General features: G+C 48.8%; 1 protein-coding gene across 2 annotated transcripts in view; it reads right to left on the bottom strand.

Moving 5' to 3' along the window:
- Stxbp1 (syntaxin binding protein 1) overlaps window positions 1–8,371 on the bottom strand; it is a 64,188-nt gene extending 55,817 nt beyond the window's left edge. The window contains exon 1 of one of the 2 annotated variants that reach the window (XM_051166266.1): window positions 8,189–8,371. In XM_051166266.1, the coding sequence (XP_051022223.1) occupies window positions 8,189–8,225 (37 nt within the window). In that variant the 5' untranslated portion in view covers window positions 8,226–8,371. The remainder of the gene's footprint in view (window positions 1–8,188) is intronic. The other variant, XM_051166267.1, reaches the window with a different exon arrangement.
- Window positions 8,372–15,216: the final 6,845 nt, after the last annotated feature.

Below are 15,216 nucleotides of genomic sequence, written 5' to 3'. Positions count from 1 at the left end.
GACCTTTGGAAGAACAGCCAGTGCTCTTAACCTCTGAGCCATTGCTCTAGCCCTCGGATTTATGGCTTTCAACACACAGATCTGCAAAATATTGCTAGATTTATACCTAAGTAATTCACTCTTGGGAGGGCGGAAGGCTACACTGGAAACTTCGAACGTGCCCCAGCACTCAGTGCCTCTCCCAGCTCCATAGACCAGCACTCCAGATTTGACTTTTTTTTCCTAAGATTTTTTTTTTTAATGTACGTAGTGTTCTGTCTGCATGTAATGCCTGCAGGCCAGAAGAGGGCACCGATCTCATTATAGATGGTTGGGAGCCATCATGTGGTTGCTGGGAATTAAACTCAGAACCTTCGGAAGTGTAGCCAGTGCTCTTAACCTCTGAGCTATCTCTTCAGCCCCATATTTGACTTTCTAATAATTCATTGCTAATTTAGGGAAACACAATTAATTATTGTAATTTTGCCATATATTCTGGGATTCTCTGTATTATGGTGTGTGCTCTCTTATTTGTGAAACAAAGAACTTAGATAGACACACTGCAATATAGCAAGTAAACTCAACTAGGAAAAGTTGTTCAGATGTCAAATCTCCCTACAGAGTCAACACAGTTACAATAAAAATTCCAGTTTTTAACGGAAATCAACCAGCTGATTCCGAGATGTGTGCCGATAAGGGAATGACGCAAAATGACGAAGGAGCCAACTGGGAAGAATCACTGTGCGGACGGGCTCCTACGGTAAAGCCAAGTCACGGTGCAGGAGGGCCCCCACACCTACGGTAAAGCCGAGTCATGGTGCGGGCGGGCTCCCACACCTGCGGGTAAAGCCGAGTCACGGTGCGGGAGGGCCCCCACACCTGCGGGGTTAAGCCAAAAAGTCACGGTGCGGGAGGGCCCCCACACCTACGGTAAAGCCGAGTCACGGTGCGGGAGGGCTCCCACACCTGCGGTAAAGCCGAGTCACGGTGCAGGAGGGCCCCCACACCTACGGTAAAGCCGAGTCATGGTGCGGGCGGGCTCCCACACCTGCGGTAAAGCCAAGTCACGGTGCGGGAGGGCCCCCACACCTGCGGTAAAGCCGAGTCACGGTGCGGGCGGGCTCCCACACCTGCGGTAAAGCCGAGTCACGGTGCAGGAGGGCCCCCACACCTGCGGTAAAGCCGAGTCATGGTGCGGGCGGGCTCCCACACCTGCGGTAAAGCCGAGTCACGGTGCGGGAGAGCCCCCACACCTGCGGTAAAGCCGAGTCATGGTGCGGGCGGGCTCCCACACCTGCGGTAAAGCCAAGTCACGGTGCGGGAGGGCCCCCACACCTGCGGTAAAGCCGAGTCACGGTGCGGGCGGGCTCCCACACCTGCGGTAAAGCCGAGTCACGGTGCAGGAGGGCCCCCACACCTACGGTAAAGCCGAGTCATGGTGCGGGCGGGCTCCCACACCTGCGGTAAAGCCGAGTCACGGTGCGGGAGGGCTCCCACACCTGCGGTAAAGCCAAGTCACGGTGCGGGAGGGCCCCCACACCTACGGTAAAGCCGAGTCACGGTGCGGGAGGGCCCCCACACCTGCGGTAAAGCCGAGTCACGGTGCGGGAGGGCCCCCACACCTACGGTAAAGCCGAGTCACGGTGCGGGAGGGCCCCCACACCTACGGTAAAGCCGAGTCACGGTGCGGGAGGGCCCCCACACCTACGGTAAAGCCGAGTCACGGTGCGGGCGGGCCCCCACACCTGCGGTAAAGCCGAGTCACGGTGCGGGCGGGCTCCCACACCTACGGTAAAGCCGAGTCACGGTGCGGGAGGGCCCCCACACCTACGGTAAAGCCGAGTCACGGTGCGGGAGGGCCCCCACACCTGCGGTAAAGCCGAGTCACGGTGCGGGCGGGCTCCCACACCTGCGGTAAAGCCGAGTCACGGTGCGGGCGGGCTCCCACACCTGCGGTAAAGCCGAGTCACGGTGGGGCGGGCTCCCATACCTGCAGTAAAAGCTTAGGAGAGCAGGTGCTGATGGAAATGGTCATGCAGCTCACGGTAGGGCAGAATGTCCAGGCCAGGCCCACCCAGATGATGTCACCAAGGACCCAAGGACAGTTCAGTGGTGCAGAGACAACTGGACGTTCAAACACAAGAGAAAAAATAAACCTGGACTATACCTCAAATGTTGTATAAAATTTAACTCAAAATTACTCAAATCTAAATAAAGCAAATACCTCAAATGGTAAAAACTTTTAAAAGAGAACTTAGGGGAAATCTTTGTGAACTTCATCTAGACGAGGCTTTCTTGGGACACAAATAAGAATTCCTAAGAAAGGACTAGAGAGATGGCTCAGCTGTTAAGAGCACTGACTACTCTTCCTGAGGTCATGAATTCAATTCCCAGCAACCACATGGTGGCTCACAAGCATCTATAATGTGATCTGTTGCCCTCTTCTGGCCTGCAAGTATATGTGCAGATAGCACTGTACTCATCAATAAATAAATCTAAAAAAAATCCATAAGAAAAATGTGAAGCCGGGCGTGGTGGCGCACGCCTTTAATCCCAGCACTCAGGAGGCAGAGGCAGGAGGATCGCTATGAGTTCGAGGCCAGCCTGGTCTACAAAGTGAGTCCAGGATGGCCAAGGCTACACAGAGAAACCCTGTCTCAAAAAACCAAAGAAAAAAAGAAAAAGAAATAAACTGAGAGCCGGGCGTAGTGGTGCATGCCTTTAATCCCAGCACTTAGGGAGGCAGAGACAGGTGGATCGCTGAGAATTTGAGGCCAGCCTGGTCTACAAAGTGAGTCCAGGCCAACCTGGTCTACAAAGCGAGTCCAGGACAGCCAAGGCTACACAGAGAGACCCTGTGTCTGGGGGGTGAGAGGGAAACAAGAAAAAAGAAATAAATAAACTGAGAAACAAAGCCAGTTAATATAAAAATAGCATAAACAACCCTGCCTTGAGGGGAACAAAAGCAAAGATTTGGACACTTTACCATTGGCATACAGAACTACACTGGGGAAGCTCTCAGCAAATGCAAACGGAAACTGTGAGCTACCACAGCCTGTCAGGATGGCCAGCTCAAAACACCAACAGCTCACAAGAAGACAGAGTCTCACTCTGTAGCCTAGGCTGGCCTGGAAATTGTTATGTAGACCAGGCTGACCTCAAGCTCCTGAGTTCTGGCAAGAAATTTTGAGCACCACTGGTTGTAATAACAATTTGGTCCTGCCATTTCAGAATTCTGCATGACAGTTTCTCACGAAGTTAAACATGCTTCTCATGCAATCCACTAGCCCTACCCCTAGGCATTTAGGTAGTAATATATGTTCATATGTATACGCCAATTCTGGACTTGTACATGTGTGCCATGGAAAGCATGTGCACACACAGAGACACACAAAATAAATCAATGCAATAATTGCTTTTTAATCTGTGGGTGAACATTTATTTGTAAATTGTCCAAAACTGGAAGTAACGCAAAGGTCCTTGACCTGGAAGATGGAGGACACTCATGTGACAGCACAGTAGTCAGTGATGAAAAGGAACAAATGCCACACACACACACACACACACACACACACACACACACACTCTCACACACATACTCACTCACACACACACACACACCACACACTCACATACAAACACACACACATACACACACACCAGCAAATGCCATAGGAGTCACTTTCAGGAAGGGCAGGAGCTGGGATAGGGTCTCATTACATGGCCCTGACCAGCCTCGAACTTTTCATGCAGTTTACAGTAGCCTAGAACTTGCTGCAATCCTCCTGCCTCTGCTTCCCTGGTGTTGAGATAGCCAGCATGTACTAATACGGCTCTGGATGAAAGAAATCAAGTTCTTAAAAATGTACATATTTTCTGTGTTATCTGTGTGTGTGTGTGTGTGTGTGTATGTATACACAAACGCCATTGAAAAGACATGTTTGTTCAAACAAATGGAGGTCAGAAGCCAACATCAGGTGTCGCCTGCTATCATATCTACGCTACAGTGTACAGATTTGCTAGTCTGGTTAGCCCTGTGCTCCAAGGATCCATCTGTCTCCTCCAGGCACTTCCTCCAAGCTAGGGTTGCAGATGCATGTGGCTACACCTGGCATTTTCACCTGAGGCCGGGGATCTGCTGAACTCAGGTCTTCGTGCTTGCATAGCAGGCACTTTCTCCACTGAGACATCTCCCCAGCCCTAGAAATCACATTTTACTTTTTAATTTTTTTTGAAAGAGTTATTTTTATTTATTAAGTAAACAGTGTTTTGTTTGCATGTATGCCTGTGTGGCAGAAGAGGGCACCAGTTCTCATTATAGATGGTTGTGAGCCACCATGTGGTTGCTGGGAATTGAACTCAGGACCTCTGGGGGAGCAGTCAGTACCCTTAACCTCTGAGCCATCTCTCCAGCCCCCATCCTCTTCTTTACTTATACCCACAGCCTGTGGGCTGTCCAGTGAGATTAACTTAGAAGGGACCAGGAGGGCACTGGGGCTGGTACTGCACATGTGCAGGGCTCTATGTTAAACTGGGGCAGATTATAGGGGAAGGCAAGGGGTTCAAAACTACACTTATTTTACATTTATTCATATCCTAAATGGCATTTGTTCATTCAGCAAATATTTGTCAACTGCTAACTATAAGCTAGTTGCAAGTTTTGGGTCCAGAACCCGTATCACAGAACCAGACTGTGACTTTCAAATGGATACAAAATTCAGATGTGGGCCTCCCCACCAAACAAACATGCAAAATGAACAAGATCACTTTTTACTTGTGAAAAAATTTGCCAGTGACGGTGCTGGCTAGTTTTATGTCAACTTGACATAAGTTAGAGGAGGGATCCTCAATTAAGAAAATGCCTTTGAACCAGGTGGTGGTGGCGCACGCCTTTAGTCTCAGCACTCAGGGAGACAGCAGCAGTCAGATCTCTGTGAGTTTGAGTCCAGTCTGGTCTACAAAGCGAGTCCAGGACAGCCAAGGCTACACACAAGAAACCCTGTCTTGAAAAACAAAAACAAAAAGGCAATGCTTCTGTAAGATGGGGCTATAGAAAAGCCTGTAAAGCATTTTCTTAATTTACTGATTTAAATGGGAGGACCCAGCCCACTGTGGGTGGGACCACCCCTGGGCTGGTGCTCCTGGGCTCTGTGAGAAAAGCACGCTGAGCAAGGCAGTAAGCAGCACCCCTCCGTGGTCTCTGCATCAGCTCCTGAGTCCAGGTGCCTGCCCTGCCGCGACTTCCTTCAGTGACGAACTGTGACGGTGACAACCCCTTTCCTCCCCAAGTTGGTTTTGGTCACAGGGTCTCACCTAACTAAGATAGTGACTATAGGACTATAGATCAAGAGGACCAGGCCATGAAGGTGACATTTAAACTGGTGCATAGTGGATTTTATTTTATTTTTTAAGATTTATTTATTTTATGTATATGAGCACAGGGCATCAGATCTCATTGTAGATGGCTGGGAATTGAACTCAGGACCTCTGGAAGAGCAGACAGTGCTCTTAACCGCTGAGCCATCTCTCCAGCCCACATAGTGGATTTTAAAAACATAGCTTTCGCTGCAGATGTAGCTCAGTGGACTGAGTACCAGCCTAGCATACTAGAGGCCACAGGTTCAATCCTCCCTATCCCCTACTGCTTAGAATGAGAGTGGCCGCACACTCCAGAGAGAAGCTGGAGATCAGTATTTAGCTCATCCCAAGCCTCTGGCCAGCTCCCGGCGCACCTGGGCTATTCCAGCCTCAGTTCTTGGGACAGCAGAAAAAAAAAAAAAAAAAAAAAAAAAAAAAAAATCCTCATCTCACCCTAAAAGCCAAAGTAGAAACCCCACCAAAAACTAGGAGGTAGCATTAAAACAGTTTTCAGTGATGCATTTTCCTAAAGCACATGTCTAACTCAATTGTCACAGAAATAGAAGGCTGTTCACACATTCACCAAGTTTTTTAAAAGTTGGGTTTATTTTTGTACACCACAGTTTCACTTTGTTTCAAGAGAAATTTTGGCCATATTGCATACTGATTTTTTTTTTTTTTTTTATCTTGATGCTTACTTCTAGAAGAGGCAAGGAAAGAGGTTATGGTGACACCTACATAATCAAGGGTCTTGACAAAAGAATACAAAAACCTTACTTCTGAGCTGGGTGTGGGGGTGCAAGCCTGTAATCCCAACATTTTGGTAAACTGAGGCAGGGGCAGTATGATGAATTCAAAGCCAGCCTGCACTGGGTAGGAAGTACCAGGCTAGCTAGGGCTGCAAAGGAAGACCTTCTCTCAAACAAACAACAACAAATTAGCTGGACAAGGTGGCTCACGCCCATAATCTCTTCATTTGTGACGCTGGCTGAGGCGAGAGGATTAAGATCATTTTAAAGCCAGCCTAGGTTACCCGGTGCCTCCTGGGTCAGCAGCCAGGACTATAGAGACTGTCTTGGGGGAAGTTCTAGACTAGGTATTTTAATCTCTCAAAATGTAATATTCGATTATAACACCTGGAATATGGCCACACCTCTAAACCCTGAAAAGAGGGGTACTGTAGGAAATTGTATGTATATTGAAAGCAAGGAGGTTGGTTTTACTTAAATTGCAAGAAAATGCACATTGGACCTTTTTTTTTTTTTTTTAATTAACAATTTCAGCGAGTCATTTGACTGCTCCAAGCCTCAATTTCTTTCCCATGGGTTAAAACGAAGATGTTGACATTAGAAAATCCCTATGGGATCCTTCCAGCCTTAAACATTGTTTTCTCCTCAGAAAACAGCTCAGATAACCTCTACAGCACGGGTGTTAGCATGAGCATTTTAAAAAGTGTCCATTTTGGGTTTTGTTTTTATAATACTATCTTCTGATGTACTGTATCAGGGAAGGAAGGTTGCACATGGCTAGATTCCACCAAAAGAGTATTCCCATATACCAGTCAGACGAATAGGGGAGGGCAGTTAGGATGATCAACAGTTATGCTGCATTTGATGGGGGTGGGGGTGGGGTGGAGCAGGCTATCATAGGAGAAGCTCACTGAAAAAGGAAACTGTAAATTTCCACCTCTCCTACAGGAAAAAGGCACTTTCATTTTCTCTTACTCCAAAAAGATAGCGAAAGCCACAGCAGTTCTCACGTTTTCATTATAAAGACGTGTCAAAATATTGAAGAGGCGCTAGTTTTCCACCTAGGTCACCCATCTTATTTGAGAACGCCGTTTTTAAAATACCCATAGCCCGCTCTCACTTCGACGCTCACCATCCAATATAAAAATAAATCTTAAAATAAAATGTTAAGTGCCTGCTGTGCCTTTCATGCAAACCCATAAACAATTATATCTTCCCCGCAGCGACGCCCGGGGGCCCGAGTCCCACAAGCAGCGAGACTGCAGACTGCGGCGCTGGCTGGCTGGGGCCACTCCTCCCGCGGCACTCAGAAACGCTTCCCGTCTCCCTTGGGATTTCGAAGGGTTCGGGACCCCGCTAAGACCCCGCCCTTGAAGTCCAGCCCCGGGAAGGGGAGGCGGAGAGAGCCCCGCGGGAGGAAAACCTCGTGTCCCCTCCCCTGCCGACAGGAGTGGCCCCGGCGGCGCGCGCCCAGCCGCTCCCAGGTGGGTCTCTGCAGGCGGGGACAGCGCCCTGCTCCCGGGAGAGGGGAGGCAGGGAGGGAGGAGGACGCAGGCCAGGTTTCGTTCGTCACGATTCACGAGGGAGAGTGGGAAAGAGGGAGGGACTGGAGACAGAAAAAAGGGAGCGGAATCGGGAGCTCTGGAAATGCAGAGGGCAACGAAAGGGGACGGTAGGAAAGGAATACCACCAGCGGAGACCGGTTGGGGTGCAGAAGGGTGAGGCTGCAGAGGAGGGTAGTGGGCTGGAGGGAGATAAAGGCGCGGGTGGGGGAGGGAGAGACGGGGTCTGGGATGAAAAGGGAGAGAGGAGACGGGATGGGATGGAGCAGGAGAGATGGCGTGATGGAGGTGAAGGGATGAAGGTAAAAAGGGAAACGGGATGTTTATAAAGGCGGGGTGTGAGGAGGAGGGAGGAGATGGAGGAATAGCGACCGAAAAGGCGTCGGGGTGAGCAGGACAGAGATGAAGAGGGGATCTGGGAGAAGGGTGAGTCAGGAAAGCCTGCCGGCCGCAGGAAGCCGGAGGGGCTTCCCTCTCGGGAGGGCGGCGCCTGGATAACGGGTTCCGCCGGCCCCCGGGCAGCACCCCGATGGCACTTACTCTCTCCGACCACCGCCTTGAGGCCAATGGGGGCCATGGCGTTCTGCGAGTCTTCGGGTTCCGATGCTCCTCCCGCGACACCGTCGCCTCCCCGGAGCCGCGCACCCCGCTTGTCTGCAGCCCGTCGCCCCGCAGCCGCGCTCGGGACCGACTGACGCGCGGACTCGGCGCGGGGGCGCGACTCGAGCCAGAGCGAGGCTGCCGAGCGGCCGGAGCGCGCGGGAGGGGCGGGGGCTCGGGGGCGGGGCCTCGCGCCAGCCGTCACCGTCACCCGCGCGCTTCCGCCAATCGTAGCGCGACCTCGGCGTGAGGCCCCGCCCTCCAGGATGCGGATGGGCTCCGGGTGCGCTCTCCCCTGCATCCTACGCGCGCGCCCGTGGCTCAGGGTCCTAAAATCCCCTCCACCAGCTCTGCATTGGCAGCCCCGGCCCTGGGAATCTTCGGAAAGCAAGGCTGTGATGCTCTTTCTGCATTTTTGGGAGCCTTCCATTTTTCCCTGCCAACCAAAAGAGCTCTGAGGGCAGATTCTTATTAACTGCACCAATTCACAGCCACAACATAGACTTACTGTACACCGAAACTATCCCTGTGTCTCTGTGGTCCTTTTATCCATCACTGTCCAAGCGCTAGGCTCGGTGTCATCCACCTTTCAGCCATCATTTTACTAAATTTGCTCAATAACTGAACATCGTTTCTAATCTCTGTTTTCAGGTACAAAAACAAACACCTGAGGCACTTGCTGCTGTGCTATTTATCTCTCATTCACTAATAAATGTTATTTCCCCATCACTATGTATAAGCTGATATTCTGTACATTGGGCCTGCACTCTTGCACAAGACATGATACGAAACCACACGTCCAAAGTCCAAATCTAATTAGCAATATTGAATCAACTCTGGACTCAGCATCTCCTTCTTGGAGTGTACATTACTTAAATGGTCACGTATCGGTTTTCACTGTCTCATCTTTGTTAATGAAGAAGATTACTTTTTTTTTTCCCCGAGACAGTGTCTCTCTGTGTAGCCTTGGCTGTCCTGGACTCTTTGTAGACCAGGCTGGCCTCGAACTCCCAAAGATCCACCTACTTCTGCCTCCCGAGTGCTGGGATTAAAGGCATGTGCCACCACGCCCAGTGAAGATCACTTTTGAAACATAGAACAAGAATGGGAGATATATCTCAGTAGTATCTCAGCATCTCTGGTTTGATACCTGACGGTGAAAAATAAAATAAAATGTAACCGGTTTCAAAGAAAAATGAAGAGTCCAGCTAATGTATAAATCACAAAGGGACAGGGCTTGAGAGATGGTTAAGAGAACTGGCTGCTCCTATAGAGGCTCTGAATTAAAGTCTCAGCACCCACAACTGTCTTTGCCTGTAGCCTGATAGGATCCAATGCTCTCTTCTGGTGTGCATAAATGCAGACAAATACACATGAAATACATACATAAATAAACCTTTTTAAAAACACACTCGGGAGGCAGAGGCAGGCAGATCTTTGTGAGTTCGAGGCCAGCCTGGTCCACAAAGCGAGTCCAGGACAGCCAGGGCTGTTATACAGAGAAACCCTGTCTCAGAAAAAAAAAAAAAAAAAGAAGAAAGAAAATGAAAAAAAATCACAAAGGAGCCAAGTGTGGTGGCCCATATCTTTAATCCCAGCACAAGGGAGACAGAAAAATAGGAGGATCCCTGAGTTCAAGGCCAGCCTAGTCTACTGAACAAGTTCCAGAACAGCCAGGGCCACACAGAAAAACCCTGTCTAGAAAAACAAACAAGAATCACAAAGCTGGGGGCAGTGAAGTGGCACTGGAGAGATGGCTCAGTGGTTAAGAGAACTGTCTACTCTTCCAAAGGACCTCAGTTCAACTCCCAACACCCACACGGCAGCTCACAACTGTCTGTAACTCCAGTTCCAGGGGATCTGACACCCTCAGACACTCATACAAGGAGAAAAAAATGCCAATGCACATAAAACAAAAATTAATAAATCATTGGGGAAAAAAAAGAAGACACAGAGAAACCCTGTCTTGAAAAACCAGGCCGGGTGTGGTGGCGCACGCCTTTAATCCCAGCACTTGGGAGGCAGAGGCAGGTGGATCGCTGTGAGTTCGAGGCCAGCCTGGTCTACAAAGTGAGTCTAGGACACCCAAAGCTATCACAGAGAAACCTTGTCTCGAAAAACCAAAAAAAAAAAAAAAAAAAAAAGAAAAGAAAGAAAAAAGAAAAGCCAAAAGAAGAAGGAGGAGGAGGAAAATCTGGAGAGATGGCTCAGAGGTTAAGAGCACTGACTACTCTTCCTGAGGTCTTGAGTTCAATTCCCAGCACCTACACAGCAGCTCACAACCATCTATAGTAAGATCTAATGCCCTCTTCTGGCCTGCAGAAGATGCACATGCAGACAGAACACTGTATATATAGTAAGTTAACAAGAGTCATAAAGTCGAGCATAGTGGCACAGAGCTTTAATTCCAGCACTTCGGAAGCAGAGTCAAGTGAACCTCCAAGAATTCCAGGCTAGTCTGGTCTACACAGTGAGTTTGAGGACAGCCAGAGCTACATAAACCCAGTTTAAAAAAAAAAAAACCTCACAAAGGAAGGGCTATCAAGATGGCTCAGTGGGTAAAGATGCTTACAACCTAAGTTTGGTCCCCAGAACCCACTTGGTGCAAAGAACAAACAGACTCCCACAGGTTGCTCTCTGGCCTTCACACAGGCACGGTGGCACTCGGTATCACACATTAAGTAAATATAATAAAGTTTTTACAACAGTTCTCTGGAACCAACTCCCTAAAATTGACTGACTTCTATATGAGTGCCATAGCACATGTACATACACACATCGAACTATAATAATAATAATAACAATAATAATAATAATAACTACTACTAAATGAATACATTTTTTTGTTTTTGTTTTTTTTTAACAGGGTTTCTCTGTGTAGGCTTGGCTGTCCCGGACTCACTTTGTAGACCAGGCTGGCCTCGAACTCACAGCGATCCGCCTGCCTCTGCCTCCCGAGGGCTGGGATTAAAGGCATGCACCACCACGCTCGGCCGATGAATAAATTTTTTAAGCATAAAGGATTGCTAGACATGGTTGCAATCCATCTGTAATCCCAGCATTTGAGAGGCTGAGGTAAGAGACTTTCTGTGAATTTTGGCCAGTCTGAGCTACATGGCAATCTCCTGTCTAAAAAAAACAAAAAACAAACAAAAAAAAAAAAACAAAAAAACAACCCTGAAACAAATGGGTATGGCTCAATGGGTAAAGGCATTCTCCACCATGCTTGAGAACCTGAGGTTGACCCCCTCCACCCCCAAGCCCACATAACAAGAGAGAACTGATTCTAGAGTTGTTCTCTGACCACATGCGGTGACTAGCACAAAGTGCTCTTCAGACATAATGATAATAAGTGAAAACAAATCACCAAGGACAGCAGATGAAGGAGTGAAGTCAGAGAGTACCCCACAAACATGAACGGCCTGTGATCCAGGACCCCTTCTCATATCATTTGGAAATTAAGTGAGTACTTTACAGACAGGGACCTGGAGTCTCAGACAGGCTGCGTTGACTAATGACTAAGCAATAATTCAATTATCTTTAAAACAAATGTATTTTACTTACTTATTTAGACTGTTCTCACTATGCAGCCCTGGCTAGTCTGGAGTTTACAGAAACACACCTGATTCTGCCTCCTGGGTGCTGGGATTAAAGGTGTCCACCATACCTCTGTCTTTATTTATTCATTTTTTTGTGATAATTTGTTTTGTTTAGTTTTTGAGACAGGGTTTCTCTGTGCAGCCCTGGATGTCCTGGAACTCACTCTGTAGACCAGGCTGGCATTAAACTCAGAGATCCACCTGCCTCTGCCTCCAAAGTGCTGGGACTAAAGGTGTGTACTAGCACTGCCCCCATCCCCCTACCATGTGCCTTTTTTTTTTTGACAGGAGCTCAAGTAGCACAGGCTGGCCTTAAACTTGGTATGTAGCTCAGGATGACCTTCACGCTCTCATCCTCCTTTTACCCTCTCCCAGATGCTGGTCTCATAGACATGCGCTTTCATGCCTGGCTTATGTTGTGCAATCAGTCTGCCAATGGAGCTCAGGCTAGCCCCTAGTAATACAACTCTCTAATTTGAATTCTGAACCACATTTTATACTGCACCTCAGGATAAGAAGCGAAAGACTAAGGAAGAGTTTTTCCAAGGTCATGAAGTGTATTGTGGTCAAACTTAAAATACCGTATGTCCTAGCTCGAGAGACCAGCGCCTGGCTGAGAAGGTTTGACAGTGTTCTGGTGATAGACAGTATGGACTGTCAACTTGGCAGGGGCTGCAATCAACAAAGCAAGCCTCCAGGTCTGCCTGTGAGGGATTTAGCTTGAGAAGGTCAGCCTCTGGCATGCCTGTGGGAGAGTATTGTGATTAGACTCACTGGGGTGGGAAAACCCGCCCACTGTGGTTGGCATCATTCCCTAGGCTGTGAGTTCAGTGCTTCCTGACTGTGGACAGAACGTGACCAGCCATCTCCAGCTCCTACCTTTGTGCTTACCCTGCTATAACAGACTTCCTTTTGAACTGTGAACCAAACTAAATATTTTTCTTCCTTAGCAACAGGAAAAGGAACCCAGACATCTGCCCTCTACCTCAGCCTGCACCCGAAGAGACTTTCGCTTCCTTCCTAGACAGAAGGTACAATATGTCTTCTCTCCACATATCAGCTCTGCCTTGGCTTAGAGAACACTTGGTAGATTCTGGGTTCATCTGGAGAAGGAGCTAGCGTGTGTAACTGCGAGGGAACCCCGGGTACAGTTGTGACACCACATGCGCCTTCCTTAACCAGCTGGCATGTGTCAACAGAGACTCCACAGTTAATGCATCTACCAAGGAAATGTGAATTAGAAGCTTGAGACATCTCTTATTGGTTTTTTGTTTTTGTTTTTGTTCTTTTTTTTTTTTGGATTTTTGGGGGGGGTTGTTTTGTTTTGTTTTTGTTTTTTCGAGACCGGGTTTCTTTGTGTAGCCTTGGCTGTCCTGGACTCACTTTGTAGACCAGGCTGGCCTCGAACTCACAGCGATCCACCTGCCTCTGCCTCCCCTGGTGCTGGAATTAAAGGCATGCGCCACCACACCAGGCTTGACATCTCTTATTGTTAAGGAGTAGGGATGTTGAGGGCTCAACTGCCATTCACGCAGTCAAGTGGGCCAATAAGGGTGCCATCTGATGTCCGGGCTGAGCACCATAAGCTCTTGAGGGACTGATGGCAAAGACATACAGTAGTGAAGGAGCCATGCGTTCTGGAAAGATCTGAAACAGGAAAGGTGGCTGTGAAAGTTGGTGACAGGCCACCTGATCCAAGGAACAGGCGAGGCTGCAGTCAGAATGGGCTCCCTGAGCCAAGGAAAAGGTAGCAGGAGGGGATGGGAGAGTACCCTGTTGAACACACAGTGGGTGCAAAGACCCAGCAACAGAAAGGGATTTAGCTTCTCTGGAAAAAGAGGGTATTGGGATTACATCCGAGAGCCTGAGGCTGGCTGGGGGGTGGGGGGGGGGCCTGCTGCATCACTCATCGTCGACTTTCAGGTGGTGTGGGGTCTGTGCATAAGGAACTTCTTCAAAGATCACAGCAAATAAAGCAGCTCCTTATTTTCAGTAGTAGCAGGGGCCCAAAAAGATTGTTTTCTGCAAGAGGATGTACCTGGAATGTCCCCTGGTGATGGGTAAAATCAGAATGGATGCTAGTTTTAAAAAGATAGTTCGCCGGGCGGTGGTGGCGCACGCCTTTAATCCCAGCACTCAGGAGGCAGAGGCAGGTAGAACTCCATGAGTTTGAGGCCAGCCTGGTATACAAAGTGAGTTCCAGGACAGCCAGGGCTGTTACACAGAAAAACCTTGTCTCAAAAAAAAAAAAAAAAAAAAAGATAGTTCAAAGAGCAAGTAGGATGACAGACTGTGAACTCACCAAGAAGCCTGGATTTGGTGGGTTCTGGCTCCGATAATGCCAGCACTTGGGAGGTAGAAGCAAAGAAGGGGAGGGCATCAAGAGTTCAAGATGATCCTTTCACAGTCCTTGGCTGCGTAGCAAGTTCGAGGGCAGCGTAAACTCACATGAAATCCTATTAGAAAAATTTTTTAAAGCCACCCTGCTTTGAAATCATGCTGAATGTGGAATCTATCACCTGGCTCAATGCTTCCGGACATCTCTCCTCAGTTTCCCCATCTGTGAAGCCTCTCACTGAGCCTCAGCTTCCCCATCTGTGAAGCGTCTCACACTGAGGGTGGGTCTGAGGATCCAGAGCAATGACCAACACCACTTACCCTAGAGCAGAGTGCTGAGACAGTGTCTCCCTAGATAACCCAGGATGGCCTCAAACTAGCGATAATCCTCCTGCCTCAGTCTCTTGAGTTCTGGAATTACAAGTGAGCTGTCTGTATTCTGCAACTGGCCGAGAGTGTGAGACAGCACAGAACACTCAGTAGTTTTCCCTCCACCTCCATGAGGTCGGTGGCATTATTTGATAAACCTTATCAAGGTGATATGAGCTAATAATGAAAAACAAGTTAAAGTATATAAATACAAGTTTACTGGAAGCAGCTCTGGGCACATGCAGGGGGAGTGGGAGAGAGAAAGAAAAGCAACCAGAGAGAGAAGAGAGGAGAAGAGGAAAGATGGAGGGGGGAGGGGAAAGAGAGAGAAGGAGGGAGGGAGGAGTGAGAGAAGAAATCCAAAATGTTTGGATCACATAGCAAAGTGGGAGTATGACAGCCACGCACTACCGCAGGCAAGGACTGGGGATGCTTGGAAAACCTGGAGCTGCCTGTCCCGGTTCTGAAGGGCAACATCATTATTTTCTCCAGGCCCGCCAAGGTCAAGCCACCTGGCCAAGGTCACAAGGCTAAAAGTGCAGACCAGTAACTCCACTCGGGTTCTGACTACCTGATGGCCCCCCCCCCCCCCGTAAAGATCTGCTGAGCCCAGGACACAGCCCAAAGGCCCTGGCGGAAGGAGAGGTTTGGCTCTGTGGCCAG

The sequence above is a fragment of the Acomys russatus genome, chromosome 24 (genome assembly GCF_903995435.1).
Source record: "Acomys russatus chromosome 24, mAcoRus1.1, whole genome shotgun sequence".
NCBI classification, from domain to species: Eukaryota; Metazoa; Chordata; class Mammalia; order Rodentia; family Muridae; genus Acomys; species Acomys russatus.
This window is presented reverse-complemented; position numbering and strand designations above follow the sequence as displayed.